At 48.3% G+C, this 27,353-nt stretch overlaps 1 protein-coding gene across 1 annotated transcript in view; it reads right to left on the bottom strand.

The window, feature by feature from the left end:
- Positions 1-5,614: 5,614 nt before the first annotated feature.
- Positions 5,615-27,353, bottom strand: part of MYO5C (myosin VC) — a gene marked incomplete at both ends in the record, with an annotated part of 95,947 nt that continues 74,208 nt past the window's right edge. The window contains 12 exons of the mRNA XM_080707006.1: positions 5,615-5,767; positions 7,869-7,949; positions 8,943-9,117; positions 10,088-10,370; positions 11,472-11,622; positions 13,831-13,920; positions 15,328-15,482; positions 17,238-17,336; positions 19,402-19,489; positions 22,772-22,940; positions 23,048-23,111; positions 23,956-24,049. Of these exons, the coding sequence (XP_080563132.1) occupies positions 5,615-5,767; positions 7,869-7,949; positions 8,943-9,117; positions 10,088-10,370; positions 11,472-11,622; positions 13,831-13,920; positions 15,328-15,482; positions 17,238-17,336; positions 19,402-19,489; positions 22,772-22,940; positions 23,048-23,111; positions 23,956-24,049 (1,602 nt within the window). The remainder of the gene's footprint in view (positions 5,768-7,868; positions 7,950-8,942; positions 9,118-10,087; positions 10,371-11,471; positions 11,623-13,830; positions 13,921-15,327; positions 15,483-17,237; positions 17,337-19,401; positions 19,490-22,771; positions 22,941-23,047; positions 23,112-23,955; positions 24,050-27,353) is intronic.

Genomic DNA, 27,353 nt, shown 5'->3' with positions numbered 1-27,353 from the left:
AGAGAGAGTGGTTTTTGCTTGCTTCCTTCTTTCTTTCTTTCTTTCTTTCTTTCTTTCTTTCTTTCTTTCTTTCTTTCTTTTCTTTTTTCTTCTTTTTTTGTAGTACTGGGGATGGAACCCAGGGGCATTCTACCTCAGGGCTGCACCTCCAGCCCTATTTTTTATTCTTTATTTTGAAACAGGGTCTCGCTGGGTCCCAAAGGGCCTCACTAAGTAGCTGAGGCTGGCCTCGAACCGCGATCCTCCTGTCTCAGCCTCCCGAATGCTGGGATTAAAGCGTGCGCCACCAGGCCCGGGTCATTTTTCTTGAACCTGTTCTTTCTTCTGTCCTGGTAGTTGCTTCTACCTTTGCATGTGGGATAAACTATATGCCATTAATTTGTAACCTTTGATTTATTACCACATGCAAGGTCAACACAACTTATTTCATTAGTAAGAAAGCACCAGACAATGTTTAGATAGTTGTTTGAGGGCTTGTAGATACCTCCAATTGATGTTTGCAGTAATGGATACCTAGCCCTATTTCATTTTATTGTGAAACAGGGTTTTGTTATGTTGTGGAAGCTGCCCTCGAACCTGCGATCCTCCTATCTCAGCCTCCCAAGAACTGGGATTACAGGCTTGTGCTACCAGGCCAGCTATCTGGGTGAACTTCTGTAGTAAGGATGAGAGTCAGCAAATGGAGAAGGCTGATCCCAGCCAAAGCTGTGAGGCTGAGTTAGTGTGGAGTTGCCTCCCAGCCCGACAGGCTTCCTGCTTATTGACACTTGCAGCCAGACCCCCAGGGCCTTGCGGGTTCATGTAGAAGTCCAGCATTCGGGAGGCTGAGACAAGAGGATGGCAGTTTGTGGCCAGCCTCAGCTGCTACTTAGCGGGGCCCTCTGCAACTCAGTGAGACCCTGTTTCAAAATCAGGAATAAAATATAAGGCTGGGGGTGTAGCTTGGAGATAGAAGGCCCCTGGATTCCCTCGCCAGCACCGCGCTCACACAGACACACACACACACACGTTAGAAATCTGGATATTTCTGCATGAAACTTTCTGCTCTAAGTTTGGCAGCTGTATTCAAACCTCTGTAAAAATGGAATGTTCAGGGAATGGGCTCAACCCCTGAAAAATGGAAACCTTTAGAGCACAGGCCTGAGCCTTTAGACAGAGCAGAATTTGAAGATAAGTGTTTGTGGGGGACCCGGGACCCTTTCAAGGGGGGATGTCTGCTGTGTAGAGGTGACCTCAGGGCTGGAGAAGGAATGGGGAGCTCAGGAGGGGCAGCGGCACCGTCCTTGAGAACCGCCAGGTGACTGATGGCCACAGAGCTCCGGGCCCTGGTCTCACCGTGTCCCGCAAGGCTGCGGAGGAGGGGCTGGAGGAGGAGTCTGAGGTCCGTGGTGGAGCCCAGGCTGGATGCAGTATTCCAGTGGTGCTGGCATAGTCCAACTCCTTGGAGTTGATGAATACTAAGGGGGCTGCCTGCCACAGCCTGGGACTCAGAAAATGTCGCCCCTCCACCCCCAGGCCCTGCAATGGCGGCCAGTTTCAAAGTCGGACAAGGACACCAGGTAATAGCATTAGGACTGGGAGTGGCGGCTTTAAGCCAGAGAGCATCCTTGTACAAATGGATTATTCCAGCATGTGTGCTTGCAGAAGTAGGTCAGAGAGAGAGAGCGGGCAGCTGGGAAGCCAGCAAGGTTAAGAGGTTGTCACCATGCTCCAGAGAAGAGGAAATGAGCTCTGGGCAGACCGACGGCCAGGGGACGGAAGGCGAGAGCAATCAATGGGACCACGCGGAGGGCAGGAAGGGGCTGGAGTCACGGGCCACACTGGGGGTAGAACCCAGGGATGTTCTACTTCTTTTTTTAAATATATTTTTTATTCTTTATTTGGAAACAGGGTCTCACTGAGTTGCAGAGGGCCTCACTAAGTAGCTGAGGCTGTCTGTGAACTGTGATCCTCCTGTCTCAGCCTCCCGAATGCTGGGATTACAAGCATGCACCACCACACCCAGCATCTACTTCTGAGCTACATCCCAGACCTATTTTATTTTTTATGTTGAAACAGGGTCTCGCTAAGTTGCTGAGGCTGGCCTTGTGAGCCTGTGATCCTCTTGTCTCAGCCTCCCAGGAACTGGGATTACAGGTGTGTGCCCCTACACGCAACTCAAAACAAATTTAAAATGCTCTTTTACTATATTCATTACTCATATTCATTGTAGAAAGTTTGGAAAATCAAAAAGGCATAAAGAAGAAATGAATCACCTATAATTCCTACCACCCAGAGGACTCCTTTTCACATTTTGGTATACTCAAAAATAGATGTTTAAGAGCCGGGTGTGATGGCTGAACGTGGTGGTGCACACTTGTTTTTTTGTTGTTGTTCTTGTTTGTTTTGTTTTTTTGGTGATACTGGGGTTCCTGGGAGCCCTTCTACCTCCGGGATACACTCCCAGACCTATTTTTGCTTTTTTATTTGGAAACAGGGTCTCCTAAGCCAGCGCGCGCTGCAGACTTTGAACCTGCGTGATCCTCCTGTCTCTGCCTCCCAAGCGCAGGGATTACAAGCGTGCGCCACCACGCCCGGCAACACACTTGTAATCCTAGCATTTGGGAGGCTGAGACAGGAGGATTGCAGTTCGAGGACAGCCTCAGCTGCTTAGTGAGATCCTGGTTCCAAATAAAGAATAAAAAACCAGGTTGGGGGTGTAGCTCAGAGGTAGAATATCGCTGGGTTCCATCCCTAGTACCACAGGAAAAAAAAAGAAAAAGAAAAAGAAAAAAATTCATGTGATTTGTAGAAAAATTAGAACACAGAAACAGACGATAAAACCTAAACCGTCATCCAGGTGTGCAGTGGAGCACAGAAAGCGTTATGAATACCTTGCTTTGGGCGCACCTGGACACTGCTAACCCAGGTGTCATAGGGCACATCTGTAATCCCAGTATTTAGGAGGCTGACACAAGAGGATCATGGGTTCGCGGCCAGTCTCAGCAATTTAGTGAGGCCCTTAGCGACTTAGTGAGACCCTGTTTCAAAATAAAGAATAAAATAGGGCTGGGGGTATAGCTCAGAGGTAGAATGTCTCTGTGTTTAATCCCCAACACCACAAAACAACAAAACCAAACAAAAACAAAACCAAAAAACAGAACAAAATCCAGAGAGCCTAAGTACGCTAACATTAACCGTACCTACCTTTCACTGAGTCAACACTTGAAAGGACGGGCGAGAAGTGGCAGTCGAATTGTGCAGGGTAAAAGCAGTCAGTGTCTAATCTTGGCGTCTAATCTCCTTATCTGGACTCTACGGCTCAGCCTGCCTCCCTCCCACCATTGGGGTGCGCTGTTTATTTCACTCACTGGACCCTTGGGCCTGCCGCCCACCCACAAGGCCAGGACCCCTCTTAACCCGTGGGCCACTTTCTCTGCCCTCTGTAGCAGGAGGCTGATTTCGGCCGGTTTGACTCCACATCAACTCCTTTGAACCCAGCATTCACCCGTGACTGCCTGCTGTCAGCATCTGTCAGTGTCAGCTGTCTCCAAAGCTCCAGCTTTAAGGGACCGATCGAGATTTGGGAGCAGGTGTCTCCGTCTTTTCTCTAACCCACAGGTAGCCTCCACAGGTCTCCTCGCCCCCGAACGAGGTCTCCTTTTCTGACTGCCTCTACTCTGAGCCCTGACACCTCCATCAGGCCCTTGCTCCTTCAGTCTTCTCCCATCTCACCAGCATGGAGATGATCGTGAAGTCGGAAGGGGCGCAGACCCCAGGAGCTCACAGGCTGCTGGAAGGAATGGTCCATGCCCTGATGCCCGGACCAAGTGCGAAAAGATAGGCGTGAATCCTAAGGTGCGGGAGGAGAAAGAAGAGACGCAGCTTGGTATAGTGCAGGCAAGGTCTGGTCGAGGCGCCACGCTCACGACTGAGGACCAGAAACTCGCCAGCCAGTGCCTGGCAGCCCTTGCAAGGGTGTAGCCAGCGAGCCCCGGGGAGACAGAGCCAGAGCCGGAGCCGGCACTCATGTCTGCTTCTTTTCTAAATATATATTTTTAGTGGTGTTGGGATTGAACCCAGGGGCATTCTACCTCTGAGCTACACCCCAGCCCTGTTTTTTATTCTTTATTTTGAAACAGGGTCTCACTGAGTTGCAGAGGGCCTCACTAAGTAGCTGAGGCTGTGCGCAAAGCATGATCCTCCAGTCTCAGCCTCCCAAATGCTGGGATTACAAGCGTGCGCCACCACTCCTGGCCATTTTTGTTTTTGTTTTTGTTTTTTGCGGTACTGGAAATGGAATCAGGACATTCTACCTCCGTGTTACATCCCTAATCCTATTTTATTTCTCTCTCTCTCCTTCCTTCCTTCTTCCCTCCCTCCCTCCCTCTCCTTCCTTCCTCCTTCCCTCCCTCCCTCCCTCCCCCTCCCTCCCTCCCTCCATCTTTCTTTCTTTCTTTCTTTCTTTCTTTCTTTCTTTCTTTCTTTCTTTCTTTCTTCTTTCTCTCTTGCAACTGGGGATGGAACCCAGGTGCATCCTACCTCCGAGCTACACCCCAGCCCTATTTTTTTTATTCTTTATTTTGAAACAGGGTCTCACTGAGTTGCAAAGGGGTTCACTAAGTAGCTGAGGCTGGCCTTGAACCTGTGCTCCTCCTGTCTCAGCCTCCCAAGTACTAGAATACAGGTATATGCCACCATGCCCAGCTATCTTTAAGAGAAGTTATGGCATAATTTTTTTTTTTTTTTTTTTTTGCGGGTCTGGGGATGGAACCCAGAGGCATTTGACCTCCGAGCTACACCCCCTGCCCTATTTTTTATTCTTTATTTTGAAACAGGGTCTCACTGAGTTGCGAAGGGCCTCACTAAGTAGCCGAGGCTGTCCTTGAACCACGATCCTCCGGTCTCGGCCTCCCAAATGCTGGGATGACAAGCATGCGCCACCACACCCGGCTAAGTTGTGGCATAAAATATTAAACAACAAAAAATTGGGCATGATGGTGCACGCTTGTCATCGCAGCATTTGGGAGGCTGAAACAGGAAGATCATGGTCGCGGCCAGACTCGGCTACTTAGGCCTTTTGCAACTCAGTGAGACCCTGTTTCAAAATAAAGAATCAAAAATAGGGCTGGGGGTGTAGCTCGGAAGTAGAATGCCCCTGGGTTCCATCCTCAGTACGGGAAAAATAAAATTAAACAACAGCAACAACAAGAACAACAAAAAACACATACAGCAAATATATTGGCAGGTATAATTTAAAGAAATATCCTTTTAGAGGAGATGATAAATGGCACAATGATTAAACTTTGTAATATATTTTTAAAATAGACACAGTTAATATACGCCTTATTATAATTATACTTATTATAACATATTTCTTAGGATTAAATTTAGACCGAAACAGTCTCTTAAACATTAGAGGAGTTTGAAATAAGATATTTTCTTTTTACTGCAGAGGTGTTTTAATAAAGAGCCCGTGAGCCCTTCCACCCCCATTGGGTTGGAGCAAGAGGGTCATGACACGGCCCCTTTTCTTCCTGAAGCCACCTTCCAGAGCGTTTCCGCCTGTAGGGAATCAGCTGCGCTATTTGACCTCCGCTGGGCCTGGAGGAGTGCGCCCTGGCCTTCTCTCCTGCTATAGGCGGGTGAGGAAGCCCAGCTTGAAGGTGCTGGGGATCTGGATCATCTCCAGGGCGTGTGGGGACGGCGTGAAAGGGAAGGTGACTTGGAAGAGGTACTTGCTGTCCAGCATCAGCTGCGCCGAGTCCTCGCGGCCGTTCAGGAGGGCCTGGAATCAGAAGCACAGGGAAAGTGGACGGGGCGGCGGCGCCTCCAGCTCTGCTGCTGCCTGGAGGTCAGGGGCAGGACAACCTGGCGCCCACAGAGAGCTCTCACCACGCCAGGGACACCACAGGGCCCTGAGCCCCACCGCCCAAAGGGAAAGGGTTAATCCAGGCTTTCTGGCCAACTTTCACAAATGTTTGCTTCCTCTGTTTTGTTCCAGAAGTTAATTTCCCATAGAATGGACTGATTAATTTTTTTTATTTTTATGTATTCTCATGGAATGCTGGGATTACAAGCGTGCACCACCACGCCCAGCCCCTCGGGGAATACTTCGAAGTCCTAGCATGAATATATCTCACGCAAGCATTACGTGTGTGCGTGTGTGTGTGCGTGTGTGTGCGCGTGTGTGTGTGTACGCAGTACTGGGGATGTGTGTGTGCGTGTGTGCGTGTGTGCGTGTGTGTGTACGCAGTACTGGGGATTGAACCCAGGGACATTCTACCTTTGAGCTATACCCCCAGCCCTATTTTTCATTCTTTTTATTTTGAAACGGTCTAAGTTGCAGAGGGCCTCACTAAGTAGCCGAGGCTGGTCATGAACCCAGCTCCCCCTGCCTCAGCCTCCCAAGTAAGCATGACATTTTTTATTGAACCTATTTTCCTCTTCATCTAGTCATCTGCAAGCCCTTTGGTCTCAGAAGTCTTTTATATTCTTAAAAAGTATGAGGATGCCACAGAGCATTGTGTACTGAAATTTACTATATCAGTAATGAAAGCAATAATTTAAAACAGTCATCAACTCACTGAAATAACAAATCCAATAATGTTAAGCATAACCTTTGCGTTGAAAAACCACTAATTTTCTAAAACTTCAGTGAGAAGTAGTATCGTTTTATATTTCTGTAGATCTCTTTAATGTCTGACTTAACATGAGACTCAAGATCTCACAACTGCTTTTGCATTTGATCTGTTAAAATTCATTATTTTCGCTGAACTAAATGAAGAAAATCCTGCCTCAAACAGATAATGTGTCCCGGGCATGGTGGCGCACGCTTGTAATCCCCACGCTTGGGAGGCTGAGACAGGAGGATCACACAGCTTCGAAGCCAGCCTCAGCTGGCTTAAGAGAACCTGTTTCCAAATAAAATATAAAATAGGTCTGGGCATGTAGCCCGGAGGTAGAAGGCCCCTGGGTTCCATCCCCAGTACCACTAAAAAAAAAAAAAAAAAAAAGATAATGTGTCTGAAAAAGGGAAGGGTTTTGCAGGACCCTCAGGGAACCAAACTTGGGGCCCTGCTGCCCTACTTCAGTGGGGAGAAACTTTAGTGACTGCATAAGAAACCCGGACCCACGGGTCCCTGATTCCATTCAGCTCTGTTTGCACTGGATTCCAAGATTGATCAGAGACAAGAACTGCTGAAGGATCATAGTGCCTGGCTTCGGGTTTGGGTAAGTTTTAATTCCCTTCCCTTCAGGACTAAAATGAATTCTGAACCCTGGGAAAATGCCTGCTGCCTTTGAAGTGGGTGCTGTTCATGTGCACGGATGGTAAGTGTCCTTTAGTCCTGGATTTCACATAGGTTGTATCTTTTTTTTTTTTTTTTTCAGTACTGGGGATGGAACCCAGCGGGGGAGGTATTGTACCTCTGAGCTACATCCCCAGCCCTATTTTTTTTAGTTTATTTATTTATTTAGTGGTACTGGGGTTCCTGGAAGCCCTTCTACCTCCGGGCTACACTCCCAGACCTATTTTATATTTTTATTTGGAAACAGGGTCTCTTAAGCCAGTGCGGCTGGCTTTGAACCTGCGCGATCCTCCTGTCTCCGCCTCCCAAGCGCGGGGATGACAAGCGTGCGCCACCACGCCCGGCCTAGTCTTTTTATTTTTGAAACAGGGTGTCATTGAGTTGCGGAGGGCCTCACTAAGTAGCTGAGGCTGTCCGTGGAGTTGCGGAGGGCCTCACTAAGTAGCTGAGGCTGTCCGTGAACCGCGATCCTCCTGTCTCAGCCTCCCGATGCTGGGATGACAAGCGTGCACCACCGTGCCGGGCTAGGCTGTCTATCTTAGAAGGGGAAACTCTGAGGCGGATCCTGAAGGGTCTCACCTGGACTTTGCGCACAAAGGATGGAGTCACTCTTTTCTCGAAGTCATCTATAGGTGTGTATGAATTAAGGATTTTTATGATCTGCGAACATCACATCACATGGGGTTAGATGATGAAAACGAAGAACTCTGTCTATGAAATAACAGATATGAAATACGGCAACCACAGACAGCTCTTTTATACTCTAATTTGGCTCGGGAACTATGTGTTACCTTTTTCCAAAAAGAGAGAAAACAAGGGGAGATGGGAACAGAAGATAGGAACAAAAGCTAGGTGTGGTGGCGCAGGCCTGTAGTCCCAGTAGCTGGGACTTGGGAGGCTGAGCCGGAGGATCACAGGTTTGAAAGCAGTCTCAGCAATTTAGCAAAGTCCTCAGCAACCTAGCGAGAGCCTGTTTCAAAATAAAAAATATAGGGCTGGGGGTGTGTCTCAGAGGTAGAAGGACCCTGGGTGCAATTCAAGAAGAAAAAGAAAAGAAGACTAAGAGTTAACCGTGGTGGCGCACGCTTGTCATCCCAGCATTCGGGAGGCTGAGACAGGAGGAACCTGGTTCGAGGACAGCCTCAGCTACTTAGCGAGGCCCTCTGCAACTCAGTGAGACCCTGTTTCAAAATAAAGAATAAAAAATAGGGCTGAGGGTGTCACTTGGAGGTAGAATGGCTCTGGGTTCCATCCCCAGTACCACAAAGAAGAAGAAGGAGGAGGAGGAGGAAGAAAAAGGAGGAGGAGAAAGGAGGAGGAGGAGGAGGAGGAGGAAGAAGTTGTTGAAGGAGGAGGAGGGGGAGGAGGCAGAAACGACAGGTCACGTGATTAGAGGGGCCGATGGCCAGCCCCCGGCCGCCCAGCCTCGCACTTGCTCACCCCTCACACCTATACATCTCTGAGTTAAATGAGCAGGGAAATATCATATGCCTTTTGTGCCTGGAGGCTAGAGTTAGTATGTGATAAATGCTTATTAGGTAAAGGGTGGGTGGCGGGAGATCAGTGTGCTCTGCCGTCAGGTGCGACCAGCAGCCGGCACCTTGCTGATGACCTGTCCTGGAGGGCGGGTGGCCGGGCGGGCCGCTGGGTCACCTGCACGGCAGACAGCGAGGTGCAGCGCTCGTGGATCTCCTTGGCGTCGCTGTCCGTGGTCTTCTTGACCTGGAGCAGCCAGGCCGCCTGCGAGAGGGGTTCCAGCGTCTCCTTGGCCAAGCTGCTCTGCAAGTTCTTATCTTTAAGCCACTCTTCTAAGTAGCTGATGTTGCACCTGAGAAACCAGAGGAGCAGAGAACACTTGACGGGAAGGCGCCAAGTCCCCGGGGCTCCAGAGGCAGCAGCGGTTACCCAGAGCTTAGGAGCAAGGTCCCGCAGCCTCTCACTTTTAACAGGAGGGGATGGGCCAGGTGCCGCTTCTGATGACACATGGTTCTAAGGGGTGCGGTGGTCTAGGGTGAGGGGCTGGAAGAGCTCTGGACTTGGGGAAACATCTTAGCAAATAAAAATGATTGCGAGCTGGGCGTGGTGGCGCACGCTTGTAATCCCAGCATTCGGGAGGCTGAGACCCGAGGACTGCGGTTTGAGGAGAAGCCTCAGCTACTTAGGCCCTCCACAACTTAGTGAAACCCTGTTTCAAAAAATAAATGATAATAAGCCGGGTGTGGTGGCGCACGCTTGTAATCCCCACGTTTTTGAGGCAGAGATAGGAGGATCGCACAGGTTCCAAGCCAGCCTCGCCGGCTTAAGAGACCCTATTTCCAAATTAAAAAAAAAAAATAAAAATAGGTTCTGGGAGTGTAGCCCAGAGGTAGAAGGGTTCCATCCCCAGTACCACACACACACACAAAAAAAAAAAAAAAAAAAGAAAAAAGAAAAAAAAAATAGGGCAGGGGGTAGAGCTCAGAGGTAGACTGCTCTTGGGCTCAAACCTTAGTTCTGCCAAAAAATAAAAGTAAATAAATAAATAAAGCCTTACGCAAACTGTGATCCTCCTGTCTCAGCCTCCGGAATGCTGGGATTATAAGCATGCACCACCATGCCCAGCAAAGGCCAGAATTGAAAACAATTCCTAGTTCCCAGTTAAGGCCACTGGGCCAGAGCGTCAGGTTTGAGCGCCGTGGCGTGAGGGGCTGCGCGCTGGGCATCTGGCGGCAGCTCTAGTGGTCCGGCGGGGCTGAGCAACGGTGTGTTTAGAGCGTGCTCCCTGGCCTCGCTGGCTCCCGGCGCTTTGCAGACCGTACCTTATCTGCATCCCTTTCCTGCAGGAGCACATGTCCTTGCGCAGGAAGAGGCTGTTGAGGGTGACGGCCCCAATCAGGAAGAACAGCTGCTTGACGGCCTGCCGCACGAGCTCGGGGTCCAGGCCGTTCTGGCACATGGTGCTGTAGAAGTAGCTGAGCTGCTGCAGGACGGAGGTCATGGTGTAGGCGTCCGTGTCGTCTATGCTGGACGACCGCTTCCGGAAGCCGGTGGGCTTCAGGCCCGACAGTCCCTGCAGACTCTCGTACTCCAGCATGCCTGGCACTGCCGGGAGAGGAGGAATGGCGCCGGCAGTCAGCCAGGTGGACTGCTGCTTGCACCGCCAGCCAGCTCCGCACAGAGCACCTCCTGTCGCCTAGCGGGGTCTGTTTCGGGGGACGGGAGTTTCTACAGGAGTTAGGGGGACGGAGCCGTGATAGAAAAAATGAAAGAAGCAGCCGGGGGTGGTGGCGCATGCTGGTAATCCCAGCATTCGGGAGGCTGAGACAGACGGGAGGATCACGGTTCGAGGCCAGCCTCAGCTGCATAGCGAGGCCCTTTGCAACTCAGTGAGACCCTGTTTCAAAATAAAGAAAAAAAATTGGGCTGGGGGTTTAGCTCAGAGGTAAAATGCCCCTGGGTTCCATCCCCAGTTCTGCAAAAACAAAAAACAACAACAAAGATTTGAGAGCACCAGGGTGTGTGTGTGCGCGTGTGTGTGTGTGTGTGTGCGTGCGTGTGCACACCACTGTTTACAGTAAGGCAGTAGCTCTTTTTCCAGGCATGGAGCAATAACTCATGGTCTGGAACTATTTAAATCTAGGGTTTAAAGTTAGTTTCAGAAAACTGAGGAAAGTATATAACAATTTGCATGGGGATTTAGAATTTCAGAAAAATGTGCTAAAGCTCCCGAAAGAACCACCTAAGAAGTAGAAATATCACATAAACAGTAGACACGCTTGCACATTTCTCCTTCCAGATGAATCATCCTTACAGAAAGGAAACTGTTATTTATGGAATCATTCAAACAAGTGAAGATTAAGGAGTGGACATCTAAGCCGGGCGTGGTGACGCACGCCTGTAATCCCCGCGCTTGGGAGGCAGAGACAGGAGGATCGCGCAGGCTCGAAGCCAGCCGCGCGCGCTGGCTTAGGAGACCCTGTTTCCAAATAAAATGTAAAAATAGGTCTGGGAGTGTAGCCCGGAGGTAGAAGGGCTTCCAGGAACCCCAATACCACCAAAAAAAAAAAAAAAAAAAAGGAGTGGACATCTATGTTTTCTTGACTTTTTAAACTATGTTATTCATAACACTCTAAATACCAAGCTCGCGTTTTCAAAAGACGGAATGTTGGCGTGACATGTTCTCGTCAGTAATTCTCTTCTTACCTATGATCGGCTGGATGTTGTTTTCCATGACAATAATTAACTGCTGATATATGCGTATAGCGACATCACTAAGAATCTGTCTGTACTCTGAAAGGTCAAAGTTGTTCAGGCAATTCTTATTCTGAAGTGGACTGTTATACTTCATGAATTCCTAAAAGTGATTTTGAGCATATAAATATTAGAATACTGTAGCTACGTAGAAAATTAAAATGCTATGTGTACTAATAATGTTATAATCAACACTTACTAGAACTCTTACACTTTTTTTTCGTGGTACTGGGTTTCCTGGAAGCCCTTCTACCTCCGGGCTACACTCCCAGACCTATTTTTATTTTTGGAAACAGGGTCTCTTAAGCCAGAGAGGCTGGCTTCGAACCTGCGCGATCCTCCTGTCTCCGCCTCCCAAGCGCGGAGATGACAAGCGTGCGCCGCCACGCCCGGCTACAACTCTTACACTTTAAAACTTTTTTATTTTGGTACTGGGGATGGAACCCAGGGGCATTCTACCTCCAAGCTCCACCCCCAGCCCTATTTTCTATTCTTTTTTTTTTTTTTTTTGAAACAGGGTCTCACTGAATTGCAAAGGGCCTCACTAAGTAGTTGAGGCTGTCTGGGAATCAGGATTCTCCTGTCTCAGCCTCCCAGATGCTGGGATTACAGGTATGAAAATGAAGGGGAGACTCCAGTGGAGCCAGGGAGGTGGTCTAGGAGGGGGAGAATCAATGGAGGAATTACTTCCATTGATATCATATACATATGTGAGAATACCAATGTCCATCTGAATACCCTGTATGGGGAAGGGAGAGTGGGGAGGGGACTGGGGAAAGCCCACCAGGTGCTGTATGCACGTGTGTCACCATCACTAGGAAGTGCGTTATGACGTGAGCCTATAAGGCACCAATAAATATATAAAAATGATTAAAATGTGAATAAGTGCCAGGCATGGAGGCGCACGCTTGTCATCCCAGCATTTGGGAGGCTGAGACAGGGGGATCGAGGTTTGCAGCCAGCCTCAGCTACTTAGTGAGGCCCTTTGCAACTCCTGAGGCCCTGTTTCAAAATAAAGAATAAAAAATAGGGCTGGGGCCGTAGCTTGGAGGTAGAATGCCCCTGGGTTCCATCCCCAGAACTGCAAAAAAAAAAAAAAAAAAAAAAAAAAAGAAAATATATATAGTGTTAAATATCTCCACTTCCATTACTGTCTTAAGGACGCCAGTGTGTTTTACCCGGCTGATTGTAGCACCTCCCATCCCTCTTTTCTTGCACTTTGATATTCTTTAGTCAGAAATTGAATTTTCTATACTCATTTCTCCTTTTATGTTATACTATCAGTGGAATTAATTTTGTATTTTATTTTATTTCCATCGGAACAATTGGCAAGCCACATAGAATAAGATATGAGATCATTATATACTGCATATTTTGGGATTAATAAATAATCACACCAAGTTGGGGTAGATAAAAACATAATTGCAAACTCTAAATGTGAACTACAAAGTTTTAGAAGGGAATATACTTATAATCTGAGGGTAGATAAAAATTTCTTAAACAAGATAAATCTTAAAAGAACAGGATTGCTGGGTGTGGTGGCGCACACTTGTCATCCCCGCGCTTCGGAGGCTGAGATAGGAGGATCGCACAGGTTCGAAGCCAGCCTCAGCTACTCAGTGAGGCTCTCAGCAACTTATTGAGACTCTGTTTCCAAATAAAGTATAAAATAGGTCTGGGAGTATAGCCCGGAGGTAGAGAAGCCCCTGGGTTCCACTCCCAGTACCACACACACACATACAAAAAAGAACAGGATTGATGGATTTAAGTATATATAAAAAAACCATACGGCGAAAAACTCCATAAAGAATATTATTAACTATTGTCTATTCATGATATATAAAGACCTCCTACAAACCATTAAGAAAATAATCAACCCTAAGAAAAATGGAGAAAGGATGTGAAGAGACAGATGAAAAGGAAAATCAAATGCTCAGTAAGTGTTTGGAATGATGCTTGACCTCAGTAGAGATCAGGTAAAGCAATATAAGTAAAAAAAAAGGTATCAATTTATACTTATGACATTGGTAAATCATAAAAATATCTGTTGATACCAAGTGTTGTTTAAGATTTGAGATGCTGGAAACTTCCCAAAACTGCCGGTGGGACTATGAAATGATATCACCATTTTTTTTTTCCAGTACTGGGGATAGAAGCCAGGGGCATTCTACCTCCAAGCTACACCCCCAGTCCTATTTTTATTATTCTTTTTATTTTTTGAAACAGGGTCTCACTGAGTTGCCGTGAGCTCGGCGTCATGAGGAAGGCCCAGCCTACAACCAGAAAAGCACAAAACACGCGGTGTGCCTACCTCCTCCCCGCTGTACTGCTTCAGGCAGTTGAGAAAATGACAAGTGTTGGAGAGCCAGAAGGAGAGCATCTCAAAGTCTTCTAAGTGGTCCTGAAACAGTAAGACAAGATCACACCGAACCTGGTCACGACTGGCGCATTGGCGCCAAGGGCGCACGCATCTTCCCTCTGGATTTCTTTTTGGCACTGGAGAAAGAACTCAGGGGGGCTCTCCCACTGAGCTACGTCCACAGTTCGTTCGTTCTTTCTTTCTTTCTTTCTTTCTTTCTTTCTTTTCTTTTCTTTTCTTTTCTTTCTTTTTTTTGTAGTACTGGGGATGGAACCCAGGGCCATTCTACCTCCGAGCTACATCCACAGCCTTATTTTTTAGTCCTTATTAATTAATTAATTAATTATTGGTGGTACTGGGGTTCCTGGAAACCCTTCTACCTCCGGGCTACACTCCCAGACCTATTTTATATATATATATTTATTTGGAAAAAGGGTCTCCTAAGCCAGCGAGACTGGCTTCAAACCTGTGTGATCCTCTGGCCTCTGCCTCCCAAGTGTGGGGATTACAAGCGTGCGCCACCATGCCTGGCTTTTATTCTTTGTTTTGAAACAGGGTCTCACTGAGTTGCAAAGGACCTCACTAAGTAGCTGAGGCTGTCCGCGAACCGCGATCTTCCTGTCTCAGCCTCCCAAGTACTGGGATTACAAGCGTGTGCCACCACGCCCGGCTCTAACTGTTGAGCACAAGGTCTCTTTAAAAGATCTTTGATGCTCAGTTTCAAGTATTGTCTCATTTATTCCTTAAGAGGAAAAAAAATCTGTTGAGGTTGGGTAGGAAGGACCCAGTGAACTCAGAATGGATTTAGGATCATATCGCAGCCAGAGAGAAAGTTAGCAGTGAATTTTATTTATTTATATATTTTTTTATTTTTTGGTGGTACTGGGGTTCCTGGAAACCCTTCTACCTCTGGGCTACACTCCCAGACCTATTTTTATACTTTTTTATTTGGTAACAGGGTCTCTTATGCCAGTGCGGCTGGCTTCAAACCTGTGCCATCCTCCTGTCTCCGCCTCCGGAGCGCGGGGATTACAAGTGTGAGCCACCATGCGCGGCAGCAGTGAATTTTATCTTGCTGTTATGTTAGCCTTCACACAACCCTGTTCTTTATTATTGTCTTTCTTTCTTTCTTTTTTTCTTTCTTCCTTCCTTCCTTCCTTCCTTCCTTTCTTTCTTTTTTTCTTTCTTTCTTTTTGTCGGTACTGGGGATGGAACCCAGGGACATCGTACCTCCAAGCTACACGCCAGCCCTATTTTTTAGTCTTTTTATTTTTTGAAATAGGGTTTCACTAAGTTGCAAAGGGCCTAAGTAGCTGAGGCTGTCCTCAAACTAAGATCCTCCTGTCCCAGCCTCCCAAATGCTGGGATTACAAACGTGCGCCCCCCCACCCCGCCCCCCAAGCCCAGGGTGTTCTTATATCGGGGCCGACGTCCCGGGCAGTCTCCTACCTTCACCACCTGCTTGATCCCGTTAATGATTCTGTTCATAAGGGCCTTCAGCATGCTGGCGTCGTTGCGAGCGTCGGCGTAGCGCACGCACATGAACAGGAGGTGCGCTGGCAGCCCAGGAATCATGTTCACCACCACACCGCGGGGCTTCAGGTCTGAGCAGAGAGAGTGGAGGGTCCCAGCTGACGACCAGCTCTCCCTGGGGCTGGTCGCCACACTTCTGCAGTTGGTGCAGGGCCTCAGTACAACCGGACCTCTCTTCTCCCTGAGGAATCCAGTCTGGGTCCCTCCTTGGCAAGCGCACACAGGTGCCAGCTGCTCCCAACACCCCTCCTTTACAAAGTACTTTCTCTATTTTAAAAGTCCAGCTAAGGCCGGGCGTGGTGGTGCACACCTGTAATCCCAGCATTTGGGAGGCTGAGACAGGAGGATCCGGGTTCACATCCAGCCTCGGGTACTTAGTGAGGTACTCGGCAATTTAGTGAGACCCTGTTTCAAAATAAAAAATAAAAAATTGGGCTGGGGTGTAGCTCGGAGGTAGAATATCCCTGGGTTCCATCCCCAGTAAAAAAAAAAAAAAAAAAAAGCCAGTTGTGATAGCACACGTTTGTAATCCCAGCATTCAGAAGGCTGAGACAGGAGGATTGTGGTTCACATACAGCCTCAGCTACTCAGTGAGACCCTGTTTAAAAATAAAAAAATAAAAAATAGGGCTGGGGGTGTAGCTTGGAGGTAGAATGCTCCTGGTTTCCATCCTCAGTACCGCAATAAATAAATAAATAAATAAATAAATAAATAAATAGGGTTGGGGGTATAGCTCAGAGGTAGAATGCCCCTGCATTCAATCCCCAGCAGCACCACAAAAATACATACATACATACATATACATACATACATACATACATAACATACATACATATAAAAATTTTTAAAAAGTCCAGCTAAGAGACAGAAGTAATCTTCCTGGTGTACAGACCCTGGAGCTTGGACCCTCAATACAAGAAAGGCGCCCCAGTTCCATACACCCCCTCCCCAGGCTCTTTGATGAGGATAGGCTATACGTGAAAACCCTTTGAACAGGGACACTGGGGGCATCACAGTAGAGAACGGCAGAGAAACAGAGGGGGCTGAAGGGAAAAGAGAATTTGTAGAGGAAAAGTCTGTAGAAGCAATAAGTCTCCCCGTGGCTGCGTGAAGACGGGACAGCAGGGCCAGCCTGGGGCGCCAGTGCGCTCTGTGGGGGCATCAGAGGAAGTAAGGCTGCGGATCGGCTCTCTGCTTAAAGATCTTGGGACCAGCCAGCAGGGAGGCAGCTTTTCCCCCTCTCCTGGAACACCCTGGGAAAGGTCCTGGCGAAGACCGCAGCGAGGCTGGTTCCAAGCCTCTAAGCCTCGAGTGTGCGCCGTGGGACGAGCTGCACTTGGAGCCTGCCCGGGGAGCCCCTCACCACGCCTGTGTGCGGATTTCTCCGCAGAGTCACACGCAGCACCGAGCCACAGGGACTTCCATTACAGCTCCGGTGGGAGATGAAGAGATGTGTCTCCAATGTTTATCTTATGATTAGACTCGGGAAAAGATGAGGGGAGTGGTTCTCTGCCAAGGACCATTTTGGCCTTCTCAGAGACACTTGACAACGTTTGGAGACATTTTTTATTTTCCCAGCTAGGGGTGGCTCCTAGCTTCTGATGGGCCGATGTCAGGGGTGTTCAGTGTTCTACAATGAACAGTCTCCCCTCCTCGACACAGACGTGTCTGGTAAGTGCTGTGGAAGCTGAGGAGCTCCAGGCTAGGAGAGGAAGCACTGAATGAAGGGAGAAGAGGAGGAGGCCTCGCCAGGCCCAGGAATCTGGTGTCGACTAATGTTCAAGTTCCCAGGAGAAAGCAAAAGGCCAGAGCGCCAGGTGTACTACCAAGAATGAGGTTTTGAATGAGCTTGGCCTCGTCCTCTCTCTTGTATTCCAGCATTCCGAGGTACTCTCTGGATCCTGAGGATGGGTGCACATCGTTGGCTGTGGACAGAGGTGAACAGTTAGCCAAGTGTATACAAGCAAGGTTCACAGGTTTCATGACAAGCCTACTGGGTCTCCTTCTACCCTGTTCTTGCCGGTTTGCACATGAACTTCTGTAGCTTTCTGATAGCTTAAGGCTCCACTATATCCTTGGAAGACTTTCTCCCAGTGGTGACTTCTGTCTGTGAGTGCTGGGGTGAGTACAGCCGATGCAAAAGGCTGAGCTTTTTGAAGGAATGTTTTGTTTAGGTCTGCAGCCTGCGGGGACGGGAAAGAAACCCGAGGAATTGTCTGTCATCAACGTGCCTTGGGGAAGGGACTGATGCAGGAAATGCTTGGTGTGCCAGGCACCAGACTGTCCCGGCCGCAGGTGCTGGGTTAATGTTTTATGACTATTAGGACAAGTCGCTATCAATTCAGTGGCTTAAAACAACACAATTTTGGGGGTGGGGATTGAAACCAGGGTCTTCTGCACGCTAAGTACATACTCTACCACTGAGCTATACCCCACCATCCCCAGCCCAGGTGACACAGAGTTTTAATTTATAATTTTGGAGGTCAGAAGACAGAAAAGAGGATAGATGTCCACAGCCTGAAAGCTCAGCCGGAATCACCCGCTGGACTGTTCCTGGATTCCTGACCTGGCAACCGTGCATTAGCTGGCACTTGCTTTAGGTTGCTAGGTTTTGGGGCGAGGGCTTATCTGATAACAGATAACTGATACAGGCAGAGAAGCGGATGAGGTCTGACTTAGAAAGGCTGAGTTGGGGGTAATACCAGAAAAAGCAAAAGTAATGTTAAAGGGCAAAGGACCTGGGACCCAGGGAAAGGAGGCGGGACGTGGATTCTGTGGTCCTTCTCATGCAGCTTTCATAGTCCTTGGTGGGGAGAGTGGCTCATCCCTTCCTTCCGCTCACTATGGGGAGGACAGATCTGGTCCCTGTCCCGTGGGGCAGATGGCATGGATCACTTAGCACTGCAGGGTAAAGAGCCTTGGTTTGGTTTGGAGTATTCCAAATTCAAGGTGAGAGTAAAGCACAGAAAAAGGAGCAGGAGCTGTGGGCACAGCCCGAACAAGGGAGCTGGAGGAGGAGGAACCGTAAGGAAGAACCAGGGAGAGAGGATGCAGGTGAAGCCCAGGACTCAGGGCAGAGGCCGGGGCTGGGGGGCCGAGGACGCGCTGAGCAGGAAGTTCAGCCGGGTTCAACCTTCTTGACTGTCTCCTTCGCTCTTAATAAAAATTGGGACACTCGCTAATCCTCACACGTGACTGGGAGGGAAGGTGAGCACAGTTCATTTAAGGAGGAGCTGAGCTGGGCGTGGTGGCGCACGCTTGTCATCCCCCCACTTGGGAGGCTGAGACAGGAGGATCGCGGTTCGCAGATGCCTCAGCTACTTAGTGAGGCCCTCTGCAACTCAGTGAGACCCTGTTTCAAAATAAAGAATAAAAAACTGGGCTGGGGGTACAGCTTGGAGGTAGAATGCCCCTGGGTTCCATCCCCAGTACCACATAAATAAAGAAATAAATAATTGAATAAAAATAAAAATAAGCCAGGTATGGTGGTGCATGCTTGTAATCCCAGCATTCAGGAGGCTGAGACAGGAGGGTCTTGGTTCATGGCCAGCCTCATCTACTTAGCGAGGCCCTCTGCAACTCAGTGAAATCCTGTTTCCAAATAAAGAACAAAAAATAGAGCAGGGGGTGCAGCTCGGAGGCGGAATGCCCCTGGGTTCCATCCCCAGTACCACACACACACACACAAAATAAATAAATAATAAAAATAAAAGGAGGAGCTAACAGAGGAAGAGTTTTACGGTGTTCAAGAGAGGGTGTCCCTGGGAGGCCAGGAGCCTCTCTGATGATCACCGATGGGCAGTGAGTGCGCTGCCTTCCTGCCTTCGGCGTCCTCTCTGGCCCGTCACGAGGTCCTACCTACGCCCGGCTGGCTGAGCAGCGCTCCTCTGCGTTGCGAAGGCTTTGGACCACAGGGGAGGCGCACACCATAGTGCGTGCTGGCCTTAGTGCGAAGCTCAGAAGCCTGAGGAATGGATAGCGTGTTCCTACCTTTTTCAATCGTCTTGGTTAGAGTCTTGACTTGATCTTGGAGCTTTTTAATCACTCTATCCTTCTTATCTAATTCTTCTTCAAGATCCTTCAGAAAATGAGAGAAACAAGGATATTAGTCTCATCTTCACCTATAATTTTTGTGTGTGTGTGGTACTGGGGATGGAACTCAGGAGCTTTCTACCTCCGGGCTATACCCCTAGACCTACTGTATATTTTATTTAGAAACAGGGTCTCCCTAAGTTGCTGAGAGCCTCACTAAGCAGCTGAGGCTGGTTTTGAACCTGTGCGATCCTCCTGTTTCAGCCTCCCAAGCGTGGGGATTACAAGCGTGCGCCACCTGCTCGGCTCTCTTCACCTGTTTTTTTTTTTTATGGCTAACAGATTTTATTTATTTATTTATTTATTTACTTATGTGGTACTGGAGATTGGACCCATGGGCATTCTACCCCTGAGCTGCACCCCCAGCCCTATTTTATATTTAATTTTGAGACTGTCTCACTAAGTTGCTGAGGCTGGCAGTGAACCTGCGATGCTCTTGTCTCCGCTTCCCAAGTACTGGGGTTACAGGTGTGAGCCACCATGTCTGGTTAGTGACAGCTTTATTGAATATTAATTCATATACCATACAATCCATCATTGAAAGTGGACAGCTCAGCCAGGCGTGGTGGCGCATGCTTGTAATCCCAGAATTCGGGAGGCTGAGACAGGTGGGTCGCAGTTCGAGGCCAGCCTTAGGTACTTAGTGCGGTCCTTTGCAACTCAGTGAGACCCTGTTTCAAAATAAAGAATAAAAAAATAGGGCTGGGGGTGTAGCTCAGAGGTAGAATGCCCCTGAGTTTCAACCCCAGTACTGAAAAAGAAAGAAAGAAAAAAGAAGTGTACATTTCAATGTTTTTAGTGTGGCTGGAATTGTGTCACTACCACCACTAACTAATGTCAGAAATTTTTATTGTCCCCTCCCAAAACCATTACCTTTAACTACTAGTCTTTTTTTTTTTTTTTTGGTGTTACTGGGGTTCCTGGAAGCCCTTCTACCTCCGGGCTACACTCCCAGACCTATTTTATATTTTTATTTGGAAACAGGGTCTCTTACGCCAGTGCGGCTGGCTTTGAACCTGCGCGATCCTCCTGTCTCCGCCTCCCAAGCGCGGGGATTACAAGCATGTGCCACCATGCCCGGCTAACTACCACTCTTTAGTCCCCCTGTTCCCTTCAGCCCCCCCCATCATTAATTTACTTTGTCTTCACAGACTTGCCTATTCTAGATAATTCATATAAATGAAATTATGTAATACGTAATTTTTTGTGTCTGGCTTCATTCACATAGCATTCTTTCAAGTTTGCATGTGCTGTAGCACGCCTCAATATTTCTTACTCTGTGTGTGTACGTGTGTGTGTGTGTGTGTGTGGTACTGGGGATGGAACCCAGGGACATTCTACCACTGAGCTACGCCCCAGCCCTATATTTTATTCTTTATTTTGAAACAGGGTCTCACTGAGTTGCGAAGGGCCTCACTAAGCATCTGAGGCTGTCCACGAACCACCATCCTCCTGTCTCAGCCTCCCGACTACAGGGATTACAAGCGTGCGCCGCCACGCCTGGCTTTATTCTTTGTTTTGAAACAGGGTCTCTTTAGGTTGCTGAGTTTTGCTACTTTGCTGAAGCTGTCCTGGGACCTGCGATCTTCCTGTCTCAGCCTCCCAAGTACTGAGATGAGAGGCTATCCCATACCTCTTTATGGAAGAATTACATCATAGTGTATGAATATACTACATATACCTTGACCTATCTTCATCTTACTCAAATCCATCACAGAGAATTTAAAAATAAGAGCATGGGAAAATGGACTCTGGATGTCTGCTGGAGCCATTTGCAAAGATCTAAGCCTGTTTTGCTTCTACTACCTGATACGGAGGTGGCCTTGTCTATGCTAAATTTGGCTTAAGCACCAGTAAAGTCCTAGATATTAAAGATTTTTTTTTGAGGTACCAGAGATGGAACTGAGGGGCGTTGTACTTCTGAGCTACACCCCCAGCCCTATTTTTTAGTCATCTTTTTTTTTTTTTTTTTTTTTTGGTGGTACTGGGGTTCCTGGAAGCCCTTCTACCTCCGGGCTACACTCCCAGACCTATTTTTACATTTTTATTTGGAAACAGGGTCTCCTAAGCCAGCGCGCGGGGCTGGCTTCGAACCTGCGCGATCCTCCTGTCTCTGCCTCCCGAGCGCGGGGATGACAAGCGTGCGCCACCACGCCCGGCCTAGTCATCTTATTTTTGAAACAGGGTCTCACTGAGTTGCCAAGGGGCTCACTAAGGAGCTGAGGATATCCGTGAACCTCCGGTCTCTGCCTCCCAAATGCTGGAATTACAAGTGTGCGCCACCACGTCTGGCTAGAGATATTTTTTTAAGCCAGGTATGGTGGCGCATACCTGTAATCCCAGTGCTTGGGAGGCTGAGACAGGAGGATCGCAAGGTTTGTGGCCAGTCTCAGCAACCTAGTGAGGCCCTCTGCACCTTGATGAGACTCTGTTTCATAATATATAAAAAATAGGGCTGGAGAATAGAGGTTAATACCCCTGAGTTCAATCTCCAGTATCAGAAAGAAAGAAAGAAAGAAAGAAAGAAAGAAAGAAAGAAAGAAAGAAAGAAAGAAAGAAAGAAAGAAAGAAAGAAAGAGAAAGAAAGGAAGAAAGAAAGGGAGAAAGAAAGAAAGAAAGAAAGAAAGAAAGAAAGAGGGAGGGAGGGAGAAAGGAAGGGAGGGAAAGGAAAGGAAGGAGAGAAGAAAGAGGAAAGAACTTCTATAAACAACAGAGTGCTTAGGTGATCTCTGAATTCTGAGAATTTGACGAAAAGGATTCAGGCTTCGCCGGTCCAGCCCCCCGCAGTCAGCCCGTCTGTGTGTGGAGGGCTACTGTGACTTTTCCACTCTGTGTGGCCACCTCTCCCCGCTGCTGCTCTGTGTAGATGTGTTAGGCTCTTTATCAACATTTCAAGTGAAGGGCAGGTGCAGCCTCTCCCCTCCAGAGTCACACAGCCAATAGAAAATCCCCTTCATGAGATGCTAGCCTCCTCATTCAGCATGTGCTGCAGACCAGGGCGTCTTCCTCTCCAGCGATGCCGTCCAGGGGCAGCGCTCAGGAACCAGGCCTGCACTGCGCCACCCTCTCCTCCGGTCCCCACGGGTGCAGCCTGTGAGTCCCCAAGGTCACCCCAGAGACAGCCTGCCTTTTGAGAGCAGGAAAAAGGCGGCTCTGAGGGGAAGTGTTTGGTCCACAGCGGTAAGTCCTGTGCTCCGGGCAGCAGATCCCTCTCTCAGCACCATCTGCACACACAGGGCCTCGGATTGACACATCCCCAATTCCTCACCCTCTTCTCCATGGTGAGCCGAGATGCCTCCTGCTGGAAATGATTCCCGGTTTGGCCTTGGGTTTCACGCTGCTTCTTCAAGTGCTCGCTGGCCTCCTGCAGCTCTCGGATCTCACCCGTCAGCTCTTCTTTTGCTTTGGTGTGTATTTCATCCTGGGCTCCCAAGGATCTGAGGAACAGACAGAAGAACTTTTGGCATCGGTGCAACCGTCTTGTGAGAGCGGAGGTTCCCAGAGACAGGCAAACACCTCAGCCGGTTCACACGTGGCCACTTACTTTCTGTGTGCTCCGTCCTCTTCCTGACTGTGATGTAATTTACTAAACGGTTCCTCTAGCTTTCCTGTAGGGAGGAGAACCGTCAGTCCTGTGGTGGGCTAGGTCACTGCGTTCTGATTTGACTTTGAGATTATTTTCAGTTATCAGAGGTCTTCCACTGTGTCTAGCCAGAGATTAGATTTCGTTGGGTCTGAACAATGGTTTAAAAAAGTTTAAACCAGGCCAGGTGTAGTGGCGCACGCTTGTAATCCCAGTACTTGGGAGGCTGAGACAGGAGGCTCGTACAGGTTTGAAGTCAGCCTCAGCAACTTAGTGAAACCCTGTTTCAAAATAAAATTAAAAAAATAGGTCAGGAGTGTAGCCCAGAGGTAGAGGTCCCTGGGTTCCATTGCCAGGACCAGAAAAAAAAAAAAAAAAGTTTAAAGCATCCGGGCGTGGTGGTGCACGTTAGTAATCCCAGCATTTGGGAGGCTGAGACAGGAGGATTACGGTTCCTGGACAGCTCAGCTACTTAGTGAGGCCCTTTGCAACTCAGTGAGACCCTGTTTCCAAATAAAGAATAAAAAATAGGGCTGGGGGTGTAGCTCAGAGGTAGCATGCCCCTGGGTTCCATCCCCAGTAACACACACACACACACACACACACACACACACACACACACACACGACAACCCATCAACACGGGGGCCTACATTACCATTTGGTAGAAGTGAGCAGAATTGGAGGCGGCCATCGTTAAATGCTCCCATCCTTTTCTGCGCCCTATAACTGGCCTCCCTCTCACCTCTCCATTACCCGTCTGGCCCCAGCAGAAACAATGCAAAACCTCTGCACCCATGGGCTTTCTACACCATTCCCTAGGTACCGGAAACAACGTTTAAAAGCAGGTTCGTGGGGGCTCTGGCCGACCTTGCATCTTCTCTCTTTGTTCACGCAGACGTGTTTCAAGATCTTCCTTCTGTTTCTCCAGCTCTGCAATTTGCTGCTTAAAGTCTGGGATCATCTTTAGAGAAGAATTATAAATATTAGAATTCAATATGTTCCCCCATGAAATTGCCAGGCCCCTAAGTGAATTAAATGGTCTCTGTGTTCAGCTGCGGAGCACAGACTTGTGCAGGGGGGCTGGCGGAGGCGCTGGGCAGGGCTGGCATTGGGGTTCTTTCTCTTTTTTTAATCCTGAAGACCTATTTAGGAGTCTCGAGAAATCTAAGCTCCAGGGAGCGGTGCTCACACGGCTACCCCAGGAGAGACAGATGTTGCTGGCAACAGGGTATGGGGGTCCTGTGCTGAGCTAAGAAAGGGGTGAGGTGAAGATCACACTGCCTCTGGTCCAGGCCCTGACACACCATCTCCTCATCTGGGAACAGGGAAAGCCATCTTGAAATGTCCTGCTGAGATTTCGTTCCTTTCTCTCTCTCTCTCTCTCTCTCTCTCTCTCTCTCTCTCTCTCTCTCCACCCCCTTCCTTCCTTCCTTCCCTTTTTTTTTTTTTTTTTTTGCAGTACTGGGGGTGGAACCCAGGGGCATTGTACCTCTGAGCCCCCGCCCTATTTTTTAGACTTTTTATTTATTTATTTTTATTTTTGAAACAGGGTCTCACTGAGTTGTTAAGGGCCACACTAAGTAACTGAGACTATCCGCGAACTGAGATCCTCCTGTCTCAGCCTCCCAAATGCTGGGATTACAAGTGTGTGCCACCAAGCCCGGCCTGCTCTCCCTTTCTTCTTTCAAACTTCCTTCCTTCCTTCCTTTTTTCTTTATCTTGCGGTACTGAGGGTGGAACCCAGGGGCTTTTCGGCCTCCAGGCTATATTCCCTGATCTATCTTATACTTTATTTGGAAACAAGGTCTCCTAAGTTGCTAAGACCCTCCCTAAGTGGCTGAGGCTGACTTTGAACCCATGCGACCCTTCTGTCTCAGCCTCCCAAGCACTGGGATTACAAGCCCAGCTTTCGGCCTGCTATTTCTAAACTCCATGTCCAGGTCAGTTGGGCGTGGTGGCGCACACTTGTAATCCCAGCATTTGGGAGGCTGAGACCGGAGGATCGCGGTTTGCGGACAGCCTCAGCTACTTAGTGAGGCCCTCTGCAACTCAGTGAGACCCGGTTTCAAAATAAAGAATAATAGGGCTGGGGGTTTAGCTCAGAGGTAGAATGCCCCTGGGTTCCATCCCTAGTACCACAAAAAAAGAGAAAGAAAGAAGAAAGAAAGAAAGAAAGAAAGAAAGAAAGAAAGAAAGAAAGAAAGAAAGGAAGGAAGGAAGGAAGGAAGAAAGGAAGAAAGGAAGGAAGAAAACGTAGAGTTGTCCCTTTAGCCACATACATGTAAATCCACAAGAAGGGTGATGTAGACATTCAGGTCATGGGTGCTGTTCAGAAAGGACCTCACCAATGTCAGCAGAACAAAACCAGCAGGGTCTATAATGTTACCCAGCACCGCTGCTGGCATTGCGTAAACAAGCAAGTCAAGGGCAAGATTCTTGCTGAGAGAATTAATGTGCGCAAAGCGTACTGGCATCAAGACAGCTTCAAGCTGGTGAAGAAAAACGATGGGACGGAGGAGGAAGCCAAAGGGAAAGGCACCAGCCTTTCTGCTAGGGGAAGCGCCAGCCTGCTCCGCCCAGAGGTGCCGAGCGTGTGAGCACCAGTGGGAAGGAGCCTGGGCTGCTGGGACCTTCCTCATGAACCCACGGCAAAGAGGTGTTAAAGAAAAAAGACCCTTGATAGGTCAAAACAGTGTTAATGAGCCGGGCGTGGTGGCTCACGCTTGTCATCCCCGCGCTTGGGAAGCAGAGACAGAGGGATCGCGCAGGTTCGTAGTCAGCCGCGCTGGTGCAAGAGACCCTGTTTCAAAAATATAAAACAGGTTGCCGGGCGTGGTGGCGCACGCTTGTAATCCCCGCGCTTGGGAGGCAGAGACAGGAGGATCGCGCAGGTTCGAAGCCAGCCGCGCGCGCTGGCTTAGGAGACCCTGTTTCCAAATAAAAATGTAAAAATAGGTCTGGGAGTGTAGTCCGGAGATAGAAGGGCTTCCAGGAACCCCAGTACCACAAAAAAAAAAAAAAATATATATATATATATATATATATATATATATATATATATAGAACAGGTTTGGAAGTGTAGCCCGGAGGTAGAAGGGCTTCCAGGAACCCCAGTACCATCAAAAAAAAAAAAATAGTGTTAATGAGTAGTGTCTTTTTCCCAAAGAAATATTTGAAACAAGATATATATTCATGTATATATATTGGTACTGGGTTAGGGTTAGGGTACTGGGGATTGAACGCTGGGGCATTCTATCACTGAGTTATACCCCCAGCCCTATTTTTCTTTTCTTTTTTTAAAATAATTTTTATTTGCTGGATGTGGTGGCGCACACTTGTAATCCCAGCATTTGGGAGGCTGGGACCGGAGGATCGCGGTTCATGGACAGCCTCAGCTACTTAGTGAGGCCCTCCGTAACTCAGTGAGACCCTGTTTCAAAATAAAGAATAAAAAATTGGGCAGGAGGTGTAGCCCGGAGGTCACATGCCCTTGAGTTCCATCCCCAGACCTGCCAAAATAATAATAATAATAATAATAATAATAATAATAATAATTTATTGGTGCATTGTAGTCATCCATTTTAATGGAGTACGAGATGGTAGAGACCCACACGCACACACATCACTCGTTTAGCTCTTCCCCCTTCCCTCCCCCTCCTGCTCATGTTTGGCTTGGCGATTGGCTTTGATATTTGTGGATGTACATCATGGACGTCAGGGAGCTTCCCTCTTCCCCTCCATCCCCTCAGTAGGTCGCCTTATTTGCTCATCTATGGTTCCTTCTTCGTCTAGAGCTCCTCCCATGACCCATTCTCTCCCTAGCTTCCACACATTAAGGAGAGCATCCGATTTCTTATTTTTTGTGACTGACTAATCTCACTTAGCACAACCTCTTTGGAAAACAGTCTGGAGGATCCTCAGAAAAATGGGAACAAACCCACCATATATATGAGATCCAGCAGTACCACTTCTGAGTATCTACCTAAAAGAATGGAAACCAAACTACCAAACTAATGCATAAGTGTCTATGTTCATAGCCGCACAATTCACTATTGGCAAACTATGGAGCCAGCCAAGGTGTCCATCAACAGATGAGTGGATTACAAAACTATGGGATATGTACACGATGGAATTCTACTCAGCCTTTTTTTTTTTTTTTTTGGTGGTACTGGGGTTCCCGGAAGCCCTTATACCTTCGGGCTACATTCCCAGACCTATTTTATTTTTCGAAACAGGGTCTCTTAAGCCAGCACGGCTGGCTTTAA

Source organism: Muscardinus avellanarius (assembly GCF_963383645.1).
Source record: "Muscardinus avellanarius genome assembly, chromosome: 12".
In the NCBI taxonomy this organism is placed as follows: domain Eukaryota; kingdom Metazoa; phylum Chordata; class Mammalia; order Rodentia; family Gliridae; genus Muscardinus; species Muscardinus avellanarius.
This window is presented reverse-complemented; position numbering and strand designations above follow the sequence as displayed.